Source organism: Cotesia glomerata, linkage group LG7 (assembly GCF_020080835.1).
Source record: "Cotesia glomerata isolate CgM1 linkage group LG7, MPM_Cglom_v2.3, whole genome shotgun sequence".
NCBI classification, from domain to species: domain Eukaryota; kingdom Metazoa; phylum Arthropoda; class Insecta; order Hymenoptera; family Braconidae; genus Cotesia; species Cotesia glomerata.
The window spans coordinates 24,088,488-24,111,823 of NC_058164.1; the positions used below are offsets into that span (position 1 = coordinate 24,088,488).

General features: G+C 28.0%; 1 protein-coding gene across 2 annotated transcripts in view; it reads right to left on the reverse strand.

Moving 5' to 3' along the window:
* LOC123269917 overlaps positions 1 to 23,336 on the reverse strand; it is a 115,343-nt gene that overhangs the window by 20,369 nt on the left and 71,638 nt on the right. For both annotated transcript variants that reach the window (XM_044735840.1, XM_044735839.1), the window contains exons 5-6: positions 13,935 to 14,302; positions 1,960 to 2,014 (exon numbers count right to left, since the gene is read on the reverse strand). In XM_044735840.1, coding sequence (XP_044591775.1) covers positions 1,960 to 2,014; positions 13,935 to 14,302 — 423 coding nt within the window. The remainder of the gene's footprint in view (positions 1 to 1,959; positions 2,015 to 13,934; positions 14,303 to 23,336) is intronic.

Here is a 23,336-nt window from a genome sequence, read left to right on the forward strand (position 1 = left end):
TTCAATTGTTATGACATATTTTGTCCTATTTCAAAGTATAATTAATAAAATTTCCTAAATTTTTTTTTATTATACAAAAAATTAAATCAATTTTTACAAAATTCAATCTCTGGATAAGTTAATAAAAAAATTGTAAATTAAATATTTTTTAAAGCTGAAAAATTTATGAGATAATAAAAAATGATCGTTTGATTGATAAATAATTATAATTGTTAATTTATAAGGTTACTATTTTTGTTCTGTCGCCAAAGTAATCTGGCAAGAGTAATTAATGTATATAAAAAAAAAATCATAAAAAAAGTGTTTATTAAAAGACGTAACTGTCAGTTCTGTCCTCTTTTATAATTATTTCGTCATTGGTGTGTCATTTGTCTTGAATAAAAATTAATTAAATTGTTATTTTAATTTATTAATTAAATTTATTGTAATTATTCATGAATTTTTTTCTTCAAAAGATTAAAAAAAAATATTTTTCCAACAATAACAATACTAATAATACTTAAAAAAAAAATCAACTTGATTAGAGAAAAAATATTTTGATCCAAAAAAAATTTTTATGTCAAAAAAACATTAATAACAATAATAATAATAATTTTAAAAAAAGTTTAATTTGATTGGAAAAAAAAATATTTTGATCAAAAAAAAATTATTTATATCAAAAAAATTTTAATAAAAATTATAATGATAATAATAATAATAATATTAATTTAAAAAAAAATTTAAGTTGATTGGAAGAAAAAATATTTTGATCCAAAATAATAATTTATATCAAAAAAACATTAATAATAATTATAATAATAATAATAATAATAATTCAGAAAAAAAATTTAACTTGTTTAGAGAAAAAATATTTTGATCCAAAAAAATCATTTATATAAAAAAAAACATTAATAATAATAATAATAATAATAATGAAAAAAAAAATTTTTTACAATTGTAAAAAAAAGACAGATTGGTCGATGATAGGCCAGAGGGGAGGTGTAATTCTAAAAAATCTTAACAACGAAAAAAGAGTATCACTAAGTATATGAATATGAATATAAATATGAATAAAGAAAAAAAAAAGGAATTAAAGGGGATCGTGGTGAATAAGAGAGAGACGGGTTGAGTGAGGCCAGCAATCAAAGCTGATTAAGCCCACAACTGGGGAATCTGTGGGGCCAGTGTCTCACGCCAATCTCACCCAATCAGCCGTTTCGACGGGGAGATTTAAAAAATAGAATGCCTACTGTCAATTGTCCCATTATTTAAATAAATCGAATAAATGGACAAAGTGGCCAATTAGAGTAGTTGCTGAGTTTGTGTTATGTTGCTTATGTTGGAATTACTTTAAACGTATTATTCTCTTCTGCGGTGCGGGTCCATCCCCCTCCCTCTACCCTGGAATCACTCCCCCTATCTTCAGCGAGATAAGAATAAATCGAGTGTTAGTTTATTTTTTTCTACTTCTTTATTTCTTCAATTAGTGTCCCAAGAGTTCTGTGGCCTTTAATTTTTAGGGTGGGGGAAGGTACGGTGGCGAAAAAGTGTAAAAACTGCATTGAAATTGGAAATATAGAAAGAGGCAAACGTATTAAAGAGAAAAAAGAGCATTTGAATCAGTTAAAAACACACAAAACCCTAATTAATCCCAATTAGCCGTACGGATTAGCCTAGCCGCACAATTAAAAGTTAAATACTTCCTACTTATTCGTACGAATTAAATTAACGTAAATAAAAATTGGGTATCGGCTGAAAAGCTCACGAGGAATTATATTTTCCCTTTTTTGCTTTCGTACTAATCCGACTTCCGCGACGGTTATTATTTAACTTTATATTCGTAATTCTCTAACAGTGGGCGGATATTATAATAAAGGGGATCATGCCCCAAAGCTCCGTCCCTAGCTCCCTGGGTTTTTACCATTGCAGAAAAATGTGTTTTGGGAAAATAGCAAGGGAAATTTTTAGGTTTTAACTTACCGGATACTTTCTGGTCCGTTTCTACTTTCATCGCCGCCAAGCTTGCTATTGGTACCTGCAACAAAGTTTTATGGTTAGTAAAGTGTTTTCATGAAACGAAGGAATTGGAAAAAAGATAAATTTGCTTTATTATGCCAAGGCCTAATCGCCGAATGGCAAACTCATAAAAAATACAGACATAATTAAGAATAAATCATATATCGACGGTCTAATTAGCACTTTGTCTAACTCATTATTTTTAAAATGGTGATTTTTTAACATTTTAAAGTAGCAATAGTCCAATTATAAATTATTTGAATGATTAAAACCAAAATATTATACCTTTATTAGATATTAATGATATTAAATGGTTTTTCAAAGTGATAATAAATTTTGAACTAATTGTTTTTTTCGTACAAATGGAAGTCTAAAATGGAATTAGACAATTTGCTAATTACACGGGAAAAAATTTCTGGGAAAATTTACGATACAACTATTGTAAAGCTGGACTATACTTTTATTACTATTAATTGTCAAATAGTTTAGAAGAAAAAATACTATTTATTCATGAAAAAATACGATACAACTATTGTTAAAAGTAAGAGATGAAAATTTCCAGTGCTGCCTCTGTATCTTTTCAATAGAACTATAGCAAATTTTACAATAGTTGAATTGGAATGTTTTTCAATTAGTGTGAGTGATGGCCGTGCACAGCGCTAGACTCCGAGTTTTTGTAAATGTTAAAGGGTATGGGCCTTAGTTTACCTCGGATAGCGTAGAGGGAGAGTCTCTGGCTGCCAACACAGAGTTCTGGGTTCGATTCCCAGATAGGACGAAAATGCCGGTTTCTTTTTTCGATTACTGTACAGGTACCAATTAGTCCAACCTTCTATCACTCTCCCTCCCTAATATTTCTTTTAAAAAAACCAACTGTGAATTTTTACAATAGTTGAATTGTAAAGTTCACAAACACATATTGTATAATTTGCTTTATAGTATTCGACTTTTTAAGACTCTTGCTAGTCTTATTTGTTGGATTAAATTTACAATAGTAGATCGTAAAAATTACTAAATGAGAAGTATAGTCCACCGTTACTATTTTAATTAGTAAAAATTACAATAGTAAAATAATAAAAACTCCTCCAATTTTCTTTCCGTGTAGAACGCCAATATGCATATAAAAATTTTGAAAGTACACAATTAGGATGATAGTTAACATTATTGACTAGTATCATTATTATTAATATTAATAGTATTTGATATAGTAACTATTGAATTGTAAAAGAGAAAAATTTTTAGGAAAGAAACGGATTTATTGAAAGATGCAGAAAAAGTTATATTTTTTTTTCGTTAAGTCAGCGTTTCTATGAAAAATTTTATGGGACCGCAAATATGACTAAGACTGGATTTTATTAAGTGACGGTATTTCAATGCTAACACTTTTAAGCGTCATTTTTATGAAAGTAATAACTTTCAATTCAGTTACATTAAATATAAAGGCAGTATTTTTATAAAAGTTTTATAAAAGTGCGAAAGTGACTAATTTTATAAAGACTGCATTGCATAAAGCGTCAAAATTTCAAAAAGGAAGTTTTAAATTTTAAGGCAATGTTTCTATGAATGTTTTCTATTAAAACCTCATAGTAATTAATTTTATAAAGATTGTATTGCATGAAGCGACAAAATTTACAAAAAATACACTTTTTTTCTGTAAAAGAAGTAGAATAGCGAATTAGTGTCTCTAAATTTTAAGACAGTATTTCCATTTGCAAGAGTGAGTACCTTTATTAAGGCTACATTTCATGAAGCGACACAATTCAAAAATGATTTGTTTTCATGCTACTTTTCTCTGAAAAAAAGTCAACTATTAAAACAAATAATTGTAAACATTAGGGTAGCGTTTCTATGAAACCACAAAATGATTAAATTCATTAAGGCTACCTTTCACAAAGCGAAAAAATAATAAAAAAACTACAATTTTTTATTAAAAAAACTAACTTGATCAAATTAAAGCTTTTAAATCTTAAGTCACTGTTTTCATGCGAACTTTCATGAAACCACAAAAGTGACTAATTCAAGGCTACGTTTTATGAAGCGACAAGATTTTAAAAAATTACACTTTTTTACATTTATTTTTTAATAAAGGAACCAATAAGTCTCTTAAAATTAAGCCACTATTTTTAAAAAAAAAAAGCCAATTACAACCAAACAATTGTAAACTTTATGATAGCGTTTCTATCAAACTACAAAGTGATTTAGTTCATTAAGGCTACTTTTCATAAAGCGACAAAATATTAAAAAAACTACAATTTTGATTAAAAAAACTTGAACAAATTAAAGTTTTTAAATCTTAAGTCACCGTTTTCATGCAAGTTTTTACGAAATCACAAAAGTGACTAATTTAGTTAAGGCTGAGTTTTATGAAGCGACAAGATTTAAAAAATTAACTTTTTTTTACATTTCTATCTTATAAAAGGAACCAAGAAGCTTCTTAAAATTAAGCCACTATTTTTATGAAAGTTTCTATGGAACCACTAAAGGTGGTTCTATTAAAGCTAATTTTAATGAAGCGACACAATTACAAAAATAATTCGTTTTCATACTCCTTTTCTCTAAAAAAAAAAGCCAACTATTTAAACAAATAATTATAAACTTTATAGTAGCGTTTCTATGAAACTACAAGGTGATCAAATTTATGAAGGCTATTTTTCACAAAGCGACAATATAAAAAAACTACACTCCTTTATTAAAGAAACTAACTAGATTGAATTAGAGTCTTTAAGTCACCGTTTTCATGCAAGCTCTTATAAAACCACAAAAGTGACGAATTTAATTAAGGCTGTGTTTTATGAAGCGACAAAGTTAAAAAAATTGCACTTCTTTTTTATGAAAGCAGCCTCTTAAAATTAAGCCATGATTTTTATGAAAGTTTTTATGGAACCTTAAAAGGTAGTTCCATTAAGGCTAATTTTCATGAAGCGACATAACTTCTAAAAAAACACTTTTTCACGGGTTTCTTCTATAAAAGAAGCGAACTATCAACCACTGGGCACTAAAAATGAAGTCTCCGTTTCTATGAACGTGAAAACGAGTCAAGAATACAGTTTGGAAGTAAAAGAGCGGAAGAATATACAAAATACTAAAAGACATACGATTAAAAGACATCCACATTATAGACTGTCGCATATATCAGAGCCAGAGAGTGAAGAGGATCAGTGACCTTGCCTTCGAGCGTGCAATGACATCGAATATTCAAACGAGCTTCCGGCTATAGCTCGGGGACTCTTTTACTTTACATCCATACACACAATACATCCATCTTTATTTCTTTCAGGCTCATTACATCCAGTATAGTATATACAACAAACATTTTCCGCTACTACTGCCGGGGACTCCCTCGAATTAATTAGAATTTAGATTTTACGCTAATTGCCCGGTTATAGGTCGCCGGGTTGACGGACTTTGAAAATAATACACTAAGATTTTAAAAAAAAATTACATTACCCTGAATAAATAAACTAGACAGCCGTTTTATGAATAAAAAGGGTCAGAAGCCTTATAAATGTATGTAGAAATTATTCCGAAATATAATTCTACGATTTCCGAAGCCTTAAAGTCGTTAAATAATGAATTAAGACATTTTATGTCATTCCTGCCGTTTTATGACACTTTTTGTTATTTAATAATTTATTTAAATGAAATCTTTTGCAAATTCAAATGTTCTGGCCTTAAGCGCTTAAGTCACCCAAATAATTCAAATAAACGTTAATATATGGGTGATTCTCTATAAGGAAGTTTTAAATCTGTACAAAATTGTCCGACCAAATTATTTTTGATTTCATTAGAAAAAAAATTAACAACAAAACTATCAGCTTAATAATAATAAATAAACAGCTAGTTTAATTTTTGTTTTTTCGATATTTGAGTATCTTTTGCCATATAACATGGACAGGAGACTGTTTGCCAGGGGAATGTTTTTTTTTTTTATCAAATTGAGAAAAATCAAGCAAACTATTTCAATGCATTCAACTTTTCAAGTTCTCAATGAATATTTACATTAATTAGAATAATATTAAGACTTATAGATCCAATTTTATAAATAAATTATAAATAAAAATAGTTGCCAGGGGACTGAGTTTTGAAGTGGCCCAGACACATATTTCCAGCACAAACGGTGCTTTGACATTAAATAAAATGGCGATAAAGAGCTAAAAGCTCTATGGTTATTAACTCAAGGCTAGTTAGATCCTTAAAAACCTTACAAAAGGTAAAATAACACGCTGGACTTTTTTTTTGGCTTTGAACTTCTGGCAGGGGACTGTTCTTAAAATGCCTGGGACAAACTTTGGTTTAATGAATTTAATGAAACAAATTAATTTTCGGTACTTTTTATTGAAGATTGTTAGTTAACTAATTAAGTTTATGAACATTATGGACCAAATTATATATTACGGACGAATAACTTAAAATTTAATCTTAAAGTTTTAATTTTGGGAATAGGACAGTCCAGGGGACTGTTATTTCGGTGGTTTACGAATTTATAGCAAAAAAACCAAAATTTATTTCATTTCAGTTTTCAATGCTCCGAATAGAAATTTTTCTTTACTTTCGTAATAAATTTTTTTTAGTAACAAAATAACAATTTTTCTAATAAAAAAATGCCTGGGACAGCAAAAAACATCCTTACAGAGAATCACCCTTATAATAAAACGAATAATAATTGACTCGTGATTTTCTAAACATCTCTGGGCATTGACTCTACCGACAAAATAAAAAAATAATCAGGTCAATTGATTGTGTTTTTCGAGAGTTATAGTGTTAACACCACTCCGTTTCAAAAATTAAAAAAAAAAATTAATTTTTTACATTAAGGAAATTTGAGCGAATCTAATGTAAAAAAATAATTTTCAACTTTGAGCTTTGAAATTAAGTATACGTATAAATAAATACGTCATTTATCTAATCCCAAAATTTAAAAAAGATTCACCGTTTAGTTACTTAGATATTAAATTTAAAAAATCACATATTTTATCTCCTTATACACGGGCTCTTACGGCGGACAAACTTTTGTCGAGACTTTAATTATTTTTTTCAATATTAACCTCCCAACTTTAACGGATAAAAAACTATGCACAAGAAACTTGGATTATTGCAAAATATAAAAACAATTTAATAATAATACATTACCGATATAATTTTTGAAATATTTAAAGTCAAATTTTATGTTTGTAACTCGTTTATCGTCAGCCATTTATTCGAATAAAGATTTGACAACATCGCGTCAACAGCTGAGAAAAAAGAAAAGGATAGAAATATAGTTACAGAGAGAGAAATGTTTAACTCACACAATCATCCACGTCTCTGTTATGGGTATAATCAAGCGCGCTATTGCCAAATCTGTTTATTTATTCCGGCAAGTAATAAATACCAAAGTCATTTTATTACTTTACTTTTTTAAATAAGTAAAAATTATCAATTATTAAATTGCTTAAATTATTTTAAATAAAAATAAAGAATTTTCACGAATATTGGCAAGACTAAAATTAAAAAAAAATTTTAACATTATTTTGACTCATTAGTTACGCTCGAACTTCCTTAAATTGTTTTTTTTTGCTTTATAAAAATTTGACTGATCACTTCCGACTTCACCCGAAGATTGCTGAGGACTCACGACGAGATCTCAAGGAACGTAAAATAAAAAATGTGATGTGAATAATATAAAAAAATATGAATTGAATAGCTTTAGAACACAAAGAATAATAAATGAAAAAAATGTTTGAATAAATGCGGAAAAAAATAACAAAAGGAAGAGTGGCAAGTCTTGGAGCTGCAGACAAGGAAGAGAAAGAAAAATGATGAAGTGGAATCGGTTTGTTGGGATAGAAGGGGGGCGCCAGGAGCGCCATGGGGGCGCTGCAGGCCACGTTGCCGCTCTAAAACATATATACATTTTTATATGTACTTACACACTTACAAATGTTTATATATATGTATATGGATATAAATACAAGAGAAGAAAACAATAGAGCTGATTTGCAAACAATAGAATAACGTTAAGAGTAAAGAAAGAGTATTATACGCGGTTGTTATTATTTCTTATTTTCTTTATAACTTCTCTCTTTATGCCATAACGCTTTTACTTGTCCGCATCACTACCAATACGATATATACCACTACTTACATTATATTACTACCCCGACAATACCATCACCGTCACTTTGCTATATTCACATTAATATTCAAACGCGAAAATAATGTAAACGACAGATAAAAATTTTACATCTTTTTTTTTGTCTTGATATAAATATTCTTGTGTTGTAGAGTATTGTTTGGAATTCCTTCTAAATTTGCTTGATATTTAATTTTAATATTATTTTTTTTTTTTTTAATTATAATTCAACAGCTTTTGTACTTAAAAATGTGTTTTTTAAATTAAAATTCAATTTAATTAAGGTATGAAAAGAAGATAATGATTTTTGAGTTAAATATTGAAAATACGAAAAATTGATGAGAATGCTTTTTTTTTTAGAAAATTGAATGTTGAATCGAAATTATTCCTATCATTTATTAGATATTTTTAATATAATAGCAACCTTGCAGTCACTATATGACTGCCGTGACTTACTAACTATAAATAAATAAAATTTTGCTTAATTAAGCAATGACTTTTGTTAAATTGCACTGTACTTTTTTGAATATTGAAGTTTTTTAAAATATAAGCTCATGCCAATATTACACTGATCAAGAGCTTTCGTTTGAGTATTCACATGCATTTTCATATATTTTTCATATATACATATATATAATATATAAAATATATGAAAAATTGATGTAGGTGCTCAAATGAAAGATCTCGATGAGTGTGACATCAGGATGAGGTTATATCTTTAAAAATGTCAATAGTTAAGAAAGTACAGTGCAATTTAACAAATATCTTGTGAACTATTGACATTTTTAAAGATATAAGCTCATCCCGATGTTACACTCATCAAGAGCTTTCATTTGAATACCCACATGCATTTTTGATATATTTTTCATAAATACATATATATAATATAAATAAATATATGAAAAATTGATGTGGGTGCTCAAATGAAAGATCTCGATGAGTGTCACATCAAGATGAGCTTATATCTTTAAAAATGTCAATGGTTCACAAGATATTTGTTAAAATCCCCTGCACTTTCTTAAATATTGACATTTTTAAAGATATAAATTCATCCCGATGTTACACTCATCAAGAGCTTTCATTTGAATACCCACATCAATTTTTCATACTCTCTTATAAGAAATCAGTGGAATTTCACTGATTCCAACCAGTGAATACAATGTCACTGGTGAATCAGTGGATTTCACTGATTCAAACAGTGGACATACCAGCGCGCATGCGCGCATATATTTTGTTCACTGATTCACCAGTGAAATTCCACTGATTTCTTTTAAAAGAGTATATTTATATATATTTATCATTTATATTTGAAGAATATATGAAAAATTGATGTCGGTATTCAAATGAAAGGTCTCGATGAGTGTCACATCAAGATGAGCTTATATCTTTAAAAATGTCAATAGTTCACAAGATATTTGTTAAAATCCCCTGCACTTTCTTAAATATTAACATTTTTAAAGATATAAACTCATCCCGATGTTACACTCATCAAGAGCTTTCATTTGAATATCCACATCAATTTTTCATACTCTCTTAAAAAAAATCAGTGGAATTTCACTGGTTCACCAGTGGAAGTTCACTAATTCCAACCAGTGAATACAATGTCACTGGTGAATCAGTGGATTTCACTGATTCAAACAGTAGACATACCAGCGCGCATGCGCGCATATATTTTGTTCACTGATTCACCAGTGAAATTGCATTCACTGGTTGGAATCAGTGACCTCCACTGGTAAACCAGTGAAATTCCACTGATTTCTTTTAAAAGAGTATATTTATATATATTTATATTTGAAGAATATATGAAAAATTGATGTGGGTATTCAAATTAAAGGTTTCGATGAGAGTAATGTCGAGATGAGCTTATATCTTCAAAAATGTCAATAGTTAACAAAATATTTGTTAAAATGCCCTGTACTTTCTTAATTATTGACGTTTTTAAAAATATAAGCTCATCCTAATGTTACACTTATCAAGAGCTTTCATTTGAGTACTCATGCATTTTTATATATTTTTCATATATTTATATATATATTAGGGTGGCGCAAAAAAACCGTCTATTTTTTTTTTTTTGAGTCTCGAGTGAAAAAATGTTAGTTTTTGATGTTTTAAGAGCCCTCACCAAAATACAGCTCAAAAAAAAATTTTTAAGAGGTCACTCCAAATTTTTTAAAATTTCAAAAATCGTCAAAAATCGAATTTTTTTTTTTAATTTTTTTTCTCGTTACGGTATAATTTTATAGACCAAAAAAAAATAAGTTTCTGAAAATTTCAGTTCAAAATTTAAATTTTGAAAGGTCGCTTATAATTTTTTTTTTTTTTTCTTTCAATTAGTCATATCGCCGACTTTAAGTGTTGGGAGTGGTACGTTGGGGTCTTTTTGGTTTGAAAAAATCTTAACCTACGCGGCAAGGTCAAATCTCAACCAAGCTGGTTTCTAAGACCAGCTTGGGTACTCAAATGAAAGGTCTCGATGAGTGTAACATCAGGATGAACTTATATCTTCAAAAATCTCAATAGTTCACAAGATACTAAGTCATTCCTTTATTTTTTATCTAGAGATAGAGCATTTTCAAATGCATTCTAAATACTTATCATTGTAAAATGACTATCGGTGAAAATGATATGAAACTTTGAAAATGCATGAATTTAAATCAAGACCTTTGCAATGACTCTAAATTTCACTAAAAAAACCAATTTTATCATATAACTATCCTGAATACAACATTTTTCTTATTCTCTGAATAATATAGATAGTAAGAATTTTTAAATTTTGAGCCAATTTTATTGCTTCGATCAATTTTTCTTTAACTAAATCCCTTTTTCTAGGTTTAATATTGAAGATATGAAAAAATCACATGGATTTTTTTTTATAAAATATTATAGTTTCAATTAAAACTGTTCTTATATTTTTTCTAATATTTTCAATATTTAAGCGACAATTTTATAATTCTTTTATCCAAAACGAAAAAAAATGAACTGTTTAAAATAATTTAATATCTATTTAATAAAAAATATTAAGTATCTTATAAATTTTTTCCCACGAAAAATATCAATTTATCAAGAGTATGCGGGCAACAATATAATATTATAAAGAAAATTAGAACCGGAGTTGACCAATGAGCATTAATTTAATACCAGCATGACGATCAGCCTTCAATCAGATAAAATCTGAGAAACTGGGCTTATTTAAATGACATCTTGAGTTCTATTCTATTCAAACTGAGATTTTTAACCCAATTGCGGTAACAATGGGTGATTACCCTGATGGTACATGAGAGCGATGCGACGTGCCTCTAATGGTTTTCGAGCGATTAATTATGCAAGTTAAAACTTGCATTAACAAAATAAAAATTTGCATTTTCTGTAATGAGAATCTTTAAAAAAAATCGTTTAAATAATCAAAAAAGAAATTAAAGTACCTCGGACTTACAAGAAAGAATAGGTTACACCGGCAATAAATAATAAAAGTAATAATTTAAGTTATAAAAATAAATGAGTTAGGTAAAAATTGATTATTGTTAAAAAATAAACGATCGATTTTGCTGAAGCGGATTTTCCCCGAACGGTCCATTGTTTGCTCGTTAATCGTTCATAGCGAATGAAATTTTAACGGCCGGCAGTTAACCTTAACGAACAACGCAACATATATTGGTAAGAGTGCTGCAAGCAACATTACTCCTCCGTCTTCTCCTTCTTCCACCTCCTCTTTACTTATACTTGTCCTCTCATTCTATTTTATCGATTTGTTTCATTTTTCATCGCTGTAATAACAATCTGCTTTTGCTTTAATGCTACAGAATTTATATTGACTTTTTAAATTTACCGCCTCTGGCGAAAACTCAATAGATGGCGCCAGGAGACTATCTACGTCATCAGTTTGGCGCTAAATTTAAAATTAAATAAAAAAACTAGCAAATTAAAAGCTGTTTTTTTCTTCAGGGACGTACTTATGGTTAATTAAAGGCTAAGAAAGAAAAGTTACTTCATTTTATGGAAGTTATCATAATAATAAGAGTAAATAATGTCTATAAATGAAATAATACGTAGAAATACTTTTGTTATCTTAAAATTGATTTTTAAATTAATTAATAACATTTTTGAGGAAATTTCCGAAAAATTTACTTATTAAATAATTATAAAACATTTAATTGACTAATAAAAAATATAGCACTCTGAATTACCGGTATACACTTGATAACACCGCAAGAGTTCCCTAATCTTCAAATTTATTTATGTTTACTGTCTAACTAAAATAACTAAGATTTTCTAGCATTTAAAAAACCGCGGTTACTTATGCGCCGAGTAACTGCGCAAGCGGTGTTGCCAAGTCAAATACAAAACTTTAAAGAACAGAAGTTCCAAGTGATTTTTTATAAAAAATATAAAATATCTCCGTAATACGTTCGGAAAGCTACTTTTTTATTGTTTTAATCGAAAGCTTATTATTTTTTCAATCAAATTTAATAAAAATAAAATTTTTTTAAATCGTTAATCGCATTAAATTATTAACCAAATACACGGCTGGTGGAATCTCCATTTACCTACATGTAAAAATTACAATTTTTAAACCTAATTATTTGATTAAATATCCAGGAAACCTACTGTTTTTCAATTTTTTAATTAATTATTAGGCTATGTAGATTGAATTTACAAATTTTCAGGAAGTTTTAAAAATTTTACTGCTTCGCGTGAATCTCCTTAAGGAAGTTCGAGCGTAACTAATGAGTCAAAATAATGTGAAATTTTTTTTTTAATTTTAGTCTTCCCAATATCCGTCAAAATTCTTTATTTTAATTTAAAATAAATTAAACAATTTAATGATCGATGATTTTTACTTATTTAATAAAGTAAAGTAGTAAAATGACTTTGGTATTTATTACTTGCCGGAATAAATAAACAGATTTGGCAATAGCGCGCTTGATTATACCCATAACAGAGACGTGGATGAGTGTGTGAGTTAAACATTTCTCTCTCTGTTAACTATATTTCTATCCTTTTCTTTTTTCTCAGCTGTTGACGCGATGTTGTCAAATCTTTATTCGAATAAATGGCTGACAATAAACGAGTTACAAACATAAAATTTGACTTTAAATATTTCAAAAATTATATCGGTAATGTATTATTATTAAATTGTTTTTATATTTTGCAATAATCCAAGTTTCTTGTGCATAGTTTTTTATCCGTTAAAGTTGGGAGGTTAATATTGAAAAAAATAATTAAAGTCTCGACAAAAGTTTGTCCGCCATAAGAGCCCGTGTATAAGGAGACAAAATATGTGATTTTTAAAATTTAATATCTAAGTAACTAAACGGTGAATCTTTTTTAAATTTTGGGATTAGATAAATGACGTATTTATTTATACGTATACTTAATTTCAAAGCTCAAAGTTGGAAATTATTTTTTACATTAGATTCGCTCGAACCTCCTTAAGGCTTTAAAATTGAAATTTTGGCTAAGCGGTTAGAGATACTGAAAAATTGATAAAAACTTATTTAATAGAGGATGCAATTTTCCATAAAAAAGGTGTTTTGTAATTTTTTCTGTATTTTTTATTTTAAGCCATAAATTTTTGGCTTCAATTTTCTTAGAACCATTTTGTTTATTTTTTTAATTAAAAATGAATATCTTAAACTTTGACCTCAAATTTTGGATAAAAGGGTTAGAAATATTACGGAAAAATTGATAAGTACCTTTTGGATAGGAAATTAAATTTTCTAATTTAATTAAATGAAAAAGGTTTCTTTTTTTTTTCGTATCCAAAATTTAACTCAAAAATTGAAAGAATAATTTGAAAAAAAAAAATAGTTTTTTTCAAAAAACTTACTCGTTCATCATCTTCACGGCAGCCTGGAGAAAACAGCACATTTCCCATGTGCGCTTGAAGGTTCTGCTGCAGCAACTGTGCCAATTGAGGGTTCTGCGACAAAATGGCGGGGTTTTGCTGAAGCAGCTGCGCCAAAGCAGGATTGGAGGACAGGATTTGACTTATTGGAGAATTAGCGAGGTTCTGCAATTGCTGCTGATGGTGGTGGGACTGAAGACTCGGAGAAGTTGAAGTTATCGGCTGCGAAGACTGCATCCCCGAAGGGTTATGTACTGAGCGAGGTGGACTTTGGGGCGTGTGGGGAGGTGTTGGCGGGCTGCCTGGCGCTGTTGATGACGCGTCTTTTTCTTCTTTCACTCTTACTCGGTCTGTAATTATAAAAATCATTTATTATCAATAAAAATTATTGTCAGTATTAAAATTTATGGATAAAGAAATAATAAATCGAGATTAAGACGGAATAAAAAAATATTAAATGATGATTTAGTATATCGCCTGCGAGCAAAGCAATAACTACTTTAATAAACTCTTGTTATTTAAATTTATACACACGCAAATAATATTTACTCGTTAAAAAGTTTGATTAGTTATTTATTTTTAATGAACTTCCCGCTTTTTAAAGTAAATCTTTCAATTGGTTGATTTTTTAGCTCTTCGAGCTAAAAAATCCAAAAGATGTATCAAAAATAAGATTATTTAGAAATTTTTGGCTATAACTCCTGAACGCATCCGATTTCGATTTGCTTCGGGGCATTCGACGCAATTTTTTAAGTACAAAAATTGTTTATAAGCTCTTGAGTCGATCAATTGAAGAATTTGAAAGTTATCTCAAAAAAACGAGTATTTAGAAATTTTTAAATGGCTAGAATTTTTGAACTTGTCGTTCGATTTTGACTTCCTTGGCGGCATTCGACTTAGTCTTTTAAGTCCAAAAAAGTGTCTCAGATGTCTGGAGTTGATTAGTCAAATATTTTAAAAGTTATTTAGAAAAAACTTAATAAAAATTATTTTTTTTGGTTTCTACTTATTTTTCATATCTTCTTCTCGGGCACAGCTTCCTGTGACCTTAAAACATCAAGATCTAATGAAAACTCGATTTTTGCAAAACGGGGTAAAACCAATAACTTCCTGATTTTTGAAAATCTCCGATTTTCTTAGCGGGAAGTTAAAAAATGATTATTTAGAAACTTTTGGCTATAACTTTTGAACGCGTCGGTCGATTTTGATTTACTTCGGGGCATTCGACGCAATTTTTTAAGTACAAAAATTGTTTATAAGCTCTTGAGTCGATCAATTGAAGAATTTAAAAGTAATCTCAAAAAAACGAGTATTTAGAAATTTTTAAATGGCTAGAATTTTTGAACTTGCACGCATAAAAATGATTTTTCTGCCCTCCGGCCGGAAAGTGGCAACTTTCTGGCCGCTGCGCTAAACAAAGTTGCCACATTCTGGCTACGTCGAGCAGAAAAATAGTATACACACCTTGGCCAGTAAATAAGAAAGCCTCAGATCACATGTTTGTCAACCTCGGCTTCGCCTCGGCCAACAATTACATGTGATCTGAGACTTTTCTTATTTTACTGGCCTAGGTATGTAATATACTATTGTTGAAATAACAAAAGACGGGATAACTGAAAAATATGTTCTGGTAACAAATGAGTATAGTTATAGTAACAAATCCATTATTCGCATTAACAAAATGTTTTAAGTTGTACTAACAAACCAGTCTGTTAAATCACCAAATCAATTTGTTGTCCTAACGAAATCATTTTATTGCAATAACAAAACTAATTTGTTGCTAAAATATTTTCCAAATCAGATATCACTGATTATAGCATATTTTTAAATTATGGATTCTTATAAAATTTAATGTAACATTTAATGTAAATTTATTTCTTATTTTAATAGAATAATTTTGCTGTTTCAACAAAAAAATTTGTTATACCAACTAAATTATTTTGTCAAATCTACTTAAAGGTTTTGCTGTTGTAACCAAATTGTTTTGTTGTTATAACATATTAATAACTTGTTATAACCTAAATTTTATTATTTTAACATATAATTTGTTATCCCTATGTTAACAAATGTTACTAGAACATATCTTAGGTTATTTTAACAAAATTTTTTTCTGCGTGTGTCGTTCGATTTTGACTTGCTTGGCGGCATTCGACTTAGTCTTTTAAGTCCAAAAAAGTGTCTCAGATGTCTGGAGTTGATTAGTCAAATATTTTGAAAGGTATTTAGAAAAAACTTAAAAGAAATTATTTTTTTGGTTTTTATTTGTTTTTCATATCTTTTTCTCGGGCAAAGTACGATTGACTTTAAAATTAAATCAGATCGGTCTCAATGAACACTTTCGAACGCCGTGTCGCTCATCTGGATCGGTTGATTCGTTCTAAAGATATTCTACGACAAAATTTTATTTACATACATACACACACACGCGGCCGGACGTCCAGCCGGAAAAAGTCGGAACGGCTTCCTAGGACCTCAAAACTTGGAGATCTGATTAAAAATCTTATTCTCAAAATATTACCAAAATAACTTCCTACTTTTTAAAATTATTCATTTTTAGAGCGGGAAGGTAAAAAATTACCTAATAAAGTTATTTAGAGTTAATAAAAAAAAAAATCTATAGCACTTGTTACTAGATTACGGGATTCTGGAATCGAGACGTCTCAATTTCACGGGTGCCTTACAGAAAATTGTTAAAAAAAAAAAACTTAATCTAAAATATTGAAAAAAAAAAAAAAAAATAAAGGGAAGGCCCCAATTCACTTTTTTTTTTCTTTTTCAACCACCTTTCTATACACGAACTATATATTGATGGCAAATGAAGCGCGAACATCCCCTATTTATATTTCATACGAATGATATGATTCATAAAAAAATTTATTGGGTAATTTTATTTTTTTTTTTAAGTAATAAAAAAAAAAATAAAATCAAAACAAACATTTATTTGAAATTTTAATAAAAATAAGTTAGAATAATAATGGCTGGAAAAAAAAATAAAAAAAAATACAATGAATGTAATTTCACGGCCACTTAACAGCAATTGTAAAACTGTCATAAAGAAAACAATGACCAAGATTACGTATTTATATATACGATTGATTTGTGACAATGTCAAAAGTTTTCTGTTTTTTTAAATGTAATGCCGAGTTTGATTGCTTTTGCACTTTTACATTACTGAGTAGTGTTTTAATTAAGTTTGTTTTTTATTTTTTTCTTGTTTAGTTTTTTTTTTTGTGGTGGAATTGATAAAAAAATAATTTATTTTATCAAGCGCCTCTACGCAACAAATTAATTAATAAACGATTGGAACAATTTAACAATTTACAATTGACGTAAATAAGAACAAATTGAGGCCCCTCTTTTATTCGATTACAGTCATTAGACGACATAAATCCGTCGACTATCAATAAACGGTCTGTGTGGATGTTAACGTTAAGCGAATCTGAATTGTAGTTCAAGCTAAAATATTATAAGATAGATTATAATAATAAAAGTAAGAAATTAAAAATTAGAATTTTTGTTAAAAAAAAAATATTGCAAAATTTTTCTTTTAAAAAATTCTAGCAATAAAATTTTATAATTAGTTTTTTTTAAGAAAAAAAATAAAGTCAGTAGTTTAAAGTTTAGACTCTAAACTAACCAAATCAATAATTAATAATTTTTTTTTAAATGAAAGAACTATACAGAAAGAAAAATTTCTTGACTGGAGAACGAAATTCTTGGCTCAAGAAAATTTGTCGGGTGCCTGAAGGAAGACCGAAGTTGTGTTGGCCGAAGTTAAAATTTTTCGAGAAATTCTATTCTTGGTGGAAGTCATTTTTTCTTAATTCTTTCATAAATACATGATACAATAAATTTTTATATTTGATCAAGACATTTAGATACTTTAGGGAAGCAGCACCACCTACTTCAGCTGAGAAAAAAATTTTCTCACCTTGAGAAAATTTTTCTCAAGAATATTTGATACCCATTTTATATTATTTTACCGTGCAATTATACATATTGAATGAAAAAAAAATGATGAAATATTATTTGATCTTGTCATTTGACATGTTAATCAATAAAAATATTAATGAAAATTTACTTCTATCTTTATATTTAATTTTTTGGATCAAGAGGCTGAATTTTCTCAAAACAACAAGATTTTCTTTGACTTGAATAAATTTTTTTGGATCAAGGTACGTATTTCTTAAAGCAAGAAAATTAATTTTGTTGGAATAAGTGAAATTTTTTGTGTCAAAAAAAAATTTTTTTTTCGCTCAAAAAAATAATTAGGAAGAAAAATATTTTCTTGGCTTAAGTGAACCTTTTTTTCTGTGTATGAAACCTTAAAAAAGCCACAAATTCAAATCTAAGACCTATGCAATAACACTATATTTCACTTAAAAAAACCGATTTTATCATATGACTATCTGAGTCACAAAATTTTTCTTATTGGGGCATTCCATAGTGACTGGTGGGACATTTGACTATAGAATTCTATCAATTATAGGCTATAATTATGTGACTGAAACTTATACTATAGTAAAATTTATCTTATAATATAGAAGAATAACTAATTAACAAGATCCCTTTGTCAAAAACCTCCATTACTTTTTAAATTTCTCGTAATTATCATTTGACTGAGTGTGACTGGTGGGACTAAGAAAAATCCTTCTCTCTTACCAAAGATATACTTAAAGTCCAATTTCAGTTCAACCATCAAACTTTTAAAAAATACTTCCCTCGAAAATACAAAATTTATCCTACAAACATCCAATATTATGAAGAATTAGATTGATTACCTACGTAGAAACAATTAAAAAAATTTGTTTCTATTGTGACTGGTGGGACAGGCATTTGTGACTTGTGGGACAAGTACAAAATGTCTACATCAAGTTGTTTATTAAAAAGACTTTTATATTATTTCAACCCTAGAAACATTACTGTTTATATATATTCAACTATAAATTATTTAGGGTAATTAAAAAAAAACTAATTAAAAAACACAAATAAAGGATTTAGCTTGCTGACAACACGATCTTGATAAACTTAAGTGTTAATTAATAACGAACATAAAAAAATTTGATCTTAAAACTATAATAATAAATAAGCTAGTTATTAACAAACATAAAATAAATTTGTTCTTAAAACTATTAAAACAACATTTGACCCGGATACAAGTTAGTACGGCTGAAAAGTTACTAGGAGAGAAAAATCGATTCTCTTATTGATTAAAAAAAATTTTCTTTACAAATTAGTAAAATATAGATTTTTAATAATAAATTAGAACTAAATTAGAATGAATTAGAGAAATTTTTAAATTTTAGTTATTTTTCCATTTCGCAAGGATTGCCTCTATAGTAAAATTTATCTTGTAATATAGAAGTATAACTAATTAACAACATCCCTTTGTCAAAAACCTCCATTACTTTTTAAGTTTCTCGTAATTATCATTTTACTGAGTGCGACTGGTGGGACTAAGAAAAATCCTTCTCTCTTACCAAGGTATACTTAAAGTCCAATTTCATTTCGACCACTAAACTTTTAAAAAATACTTCCTTCTCAATATAAAATTAATCCTACAATCATTCAATATTATGAAGAATTAGACTGATTACCTATGTAGAAACAATTAAAAAAATTTGTTTTTATTGTGACTGGTGGGACAGGCATTTGTGACTTGTGGGACAAGTACAAAATGTCTACATCAAGTTGTTTATTAAAAAGACTTTTATATTATTTCAACCTTAGAAACATTATTGTTTATATATTTAACTATAAATTATTTAGGATAATTAACAAACACAAATAAAGGATTTAGCATGCTGACAACACGATCTTGATAAACTTAGGTGTTAATTAATAACGAACATAAAAAAATTTGTTCTTAAAACTATAATCATAAATATATTAGTTAATAACAAACATAAAATGAATTTGTTGTTAAAACTATTAAAACAACATTTGACCCGGATACAAGTTAGTACGGCTGAAAGTTACTAGGAGAGACAAATCGATTTTCTTATTGATTAAAAAAAATTTTCTTTACAAATTAGTAAAATATAGATTTTTAACAATAAATTAGGACAAAATTAGAATGAATTAGAGAACTTTTAAAATATTCGTCATTTTCCCATTTCGCGTGGAATGCCCTAAATATTAAAAATACGGAAAAATTAAGAACATTTTCTGTTTAAAAAACATTGAAATTATGCAACGGCTGATCTATTTGAAAGTTACAATAAAGTTCCGTATCCGGTTTCGAATTTCCAAATTTTGGATCGACTCTTGAAATTCGAGCAATATTTTTCCGTTTGTCACTCGAGAACCGGTTTACTTTTTTATCCTTTAACATCTTTCATTTAATACTCGTACTATTTTTTAAACTAAACTGAGTCACTATTATTCTTGGTCTCACATATGAGTAGGTACACATGTGAACCACATTGAAAGTAAAAGATTAATCTAGCTCACAATCACAGATAATCAGTCACGTTACTTAAAATTTTAGAAGTATTTGTTATTTGTAATTCAAATTTATAAATCTATTGAAAGTTTTAAAAGGTAAGGTCGTTAGTTTGATTTTTATTTTGTTGTTTGATGGATTATGAAATACATAAATTAAAAAATATTACTTTCACATTTTTAACTCTTTTTTTTTTCACTCTAAATATTTTAATATAGAACATTTTATCAAAAATATTATTTTTATTTGTGACCTGGTTGTTTGATGTATTTTTTTTTATTTTCTCATTTTTTACCCAGAATTTCCATTTTAAACAAATATCATAAATGTATAACGAAATATTTTAAAGGGCACTCAATAAACCATAAAGACAAAAATATTATAACTAAATAAAAAAAAAATAGTACACGGATTAGTTGAGTAACTAAAAAAATTAAATAAAAAACTAAAAATGACATGTTAAATTTCTCAAATAACGATCAGGGGTCCAGAGAAATATTTCGAAACGCGAGAAACACAGACGTCATGCTGCGTATGCACAGAATTGCATCTGCAAACTATACCCTTTTTGCTTATTATTATTAAGATAATGTTATTCTACACTAGTCCTTTGCTTTTTCAAACAAATATATATTTATTCCGTCCTCAAGATCCTACACGATCTTTTAGAACCCACCAAGCTTTATTTTACACGATAAAACCTTACTTTACAAAGATAAATTCCGTTAAATTTATGCTTGCACTCAATCATCCAAAAAAATCACCATTTTGTCGTCTCTGGGCTTTTATTTTGCTTTTTCCTTCATTTCACATCAAAATTGGAAAATTAATCCATAAAATTCAATAATTTTTCAATTATCATTTTTTCCGGCTTCAAGCTGCAAACGGGATAACTTTCGAACCAATGGACCAATTAACCCGCTTTTTTCGACAAAATCTTCCTTATATCATCCTTCAAACCCGTATTAAAAATCAAAACAAAATTCCTGTTCGTTAATTTAAAATAAATTATTTTTAAAGTCCAATTTTGCAAAGTGAAAAATTTTTTCGACCAAAAAAATTTTTTTTAGAGAAAAAAAGGTTAGTATGATAAATAAAACCCCCTGAGTAACTAAATATATTTTTTTTTACTTAAAAAAAAAATTCGATTATTTTTTTTGGCTTTAAGCTGCAAACCGGGTAACTTTCGAACCATTGGACCAATCGACCCGTTTTTTTCTTCAAAATCTTCCTAATGTCATCCTCCAAGCCCATATTAAAAATCAAAACCAAATTCCTGTTCGTTTATTTAAAACAAATTATTTTTAAAGTTCAATTTTGCAAAGTGAAAAATTTTTTTGACTAAAAAAATTTTTTTTTTCAATCTTAGAAATTTTTTTATAGAAAAAATATGTCAGTATGATAAATAAAACTCCCACTAAAAAAAAAGATTCAACAATTTTTCAATTATCATTTTTTTTGGCTTTAAGCTGCAAACCGGATAACTTTCAAACTAATGGACCAATTGACCCGTTTTTTTCTTCAAAATCTTCCTTATATCATCCTTCAAGCCCGTATTAAAAATCAAAACCAAATTCCTGTTTGTTCATATAAAAAAAAATTACTTTTAAAGTTCAATTTTGCAAAGTGAAAAATTTTTTTGACCAAAAAAATTTTTTTTTTCAATCCAAAAATTTTTTTTATAGAAAAAAAAAGGTTAGTATGATAAATAAAACCCCCTGAGAAACTAAATATATTTTTTTTCACTAAAAAAAAAAAATCCGGCAAGGGGTTACGTAATTTCTCAAAACGTCACCGATCTTTTAAAAGATAGCAACTACTGGGGGTCAGAGAGGATTCCCCGTTTTTTTTTTGTAAGGTCCTTAGACATCCTCTATTTCTACCCTTTCCTTTTATTTCGATATATTTATTATCATTATTATTATTAGGTGTTTTTTGTGGAGTAAAGCCCAGCCGAGTCCTCAGGCGGTATGAGTTTACTTATACGTGATTTTTTATTGTATTCCAGTATTTTATGTGTTCGAAGGGTAAAAAATGATGCAGGTAGCCATCACTGGTTTTTATCTCGAGGTTCTCATGGGACTTTTGCTTGTCATATTGTGTAGGCATCTCTTATACCTGCCGTATAAGCACCTAAAATGGGAATAAAAAATAAAAATAGTGTTTTGTTGGATAAATGGTAAATGCTAAATGTGTAAAGGTTATGAGGAAGGTTTTCATCTAGGATAGACCCCCTGGGACCAATGAGCGATATGAAGATGCGAGTTGCGCTGAAAAGTGTTGGTTTTATCGTTCATAGTATCGAAATATCGATGGTTAAATAACTCGCACCCCAATTGTACTTATGGGTCTTGTTATTTTATATTATATATCTTTTCACTTTTGTGTAACCGTTTTTTTGGGCTGGAAAAAAATAAAGTATCCTTTTGCTTCCGAGGGTGAGAGATGGTTAACCAATAACCGTTGAGATACTTATTTGTCATATTTTAATCTATACTTTTATTTGCTTTTTAACTTTAGACTTTGTGAAAATTTTAAAATTTCTCTAATTCATTATAATTTAGTCTTAATTTATTATTAAAAGTCTATATTTTACTAATTTGTAAAGAAAATTTTTTTTGATCAATAAGAAAATCGATATTTCTCTCCTAGTAACTTTCAGCCGTACTAACTTGTATCCGGGTCAAATGTTGTTTTAATAGTTTTAAAAACAAATTTATTTTATGTTTGTTAATAACTAGATTATTTATTATTATAGTTTTAAGATCAAATTTTTTTATGTTCGTTATTAATTAACACCTAAGTTTATCAAGATCGTGTTTTCAGCAAGCTAAATCCTTTATTTTTGTTTTTTAATTAGTTTTTTTTAATTATCCTAAATAATTTATAGTTAAATATATAAACAATAATGTTTCTAGGGTTGAAATAATATAAAAGTC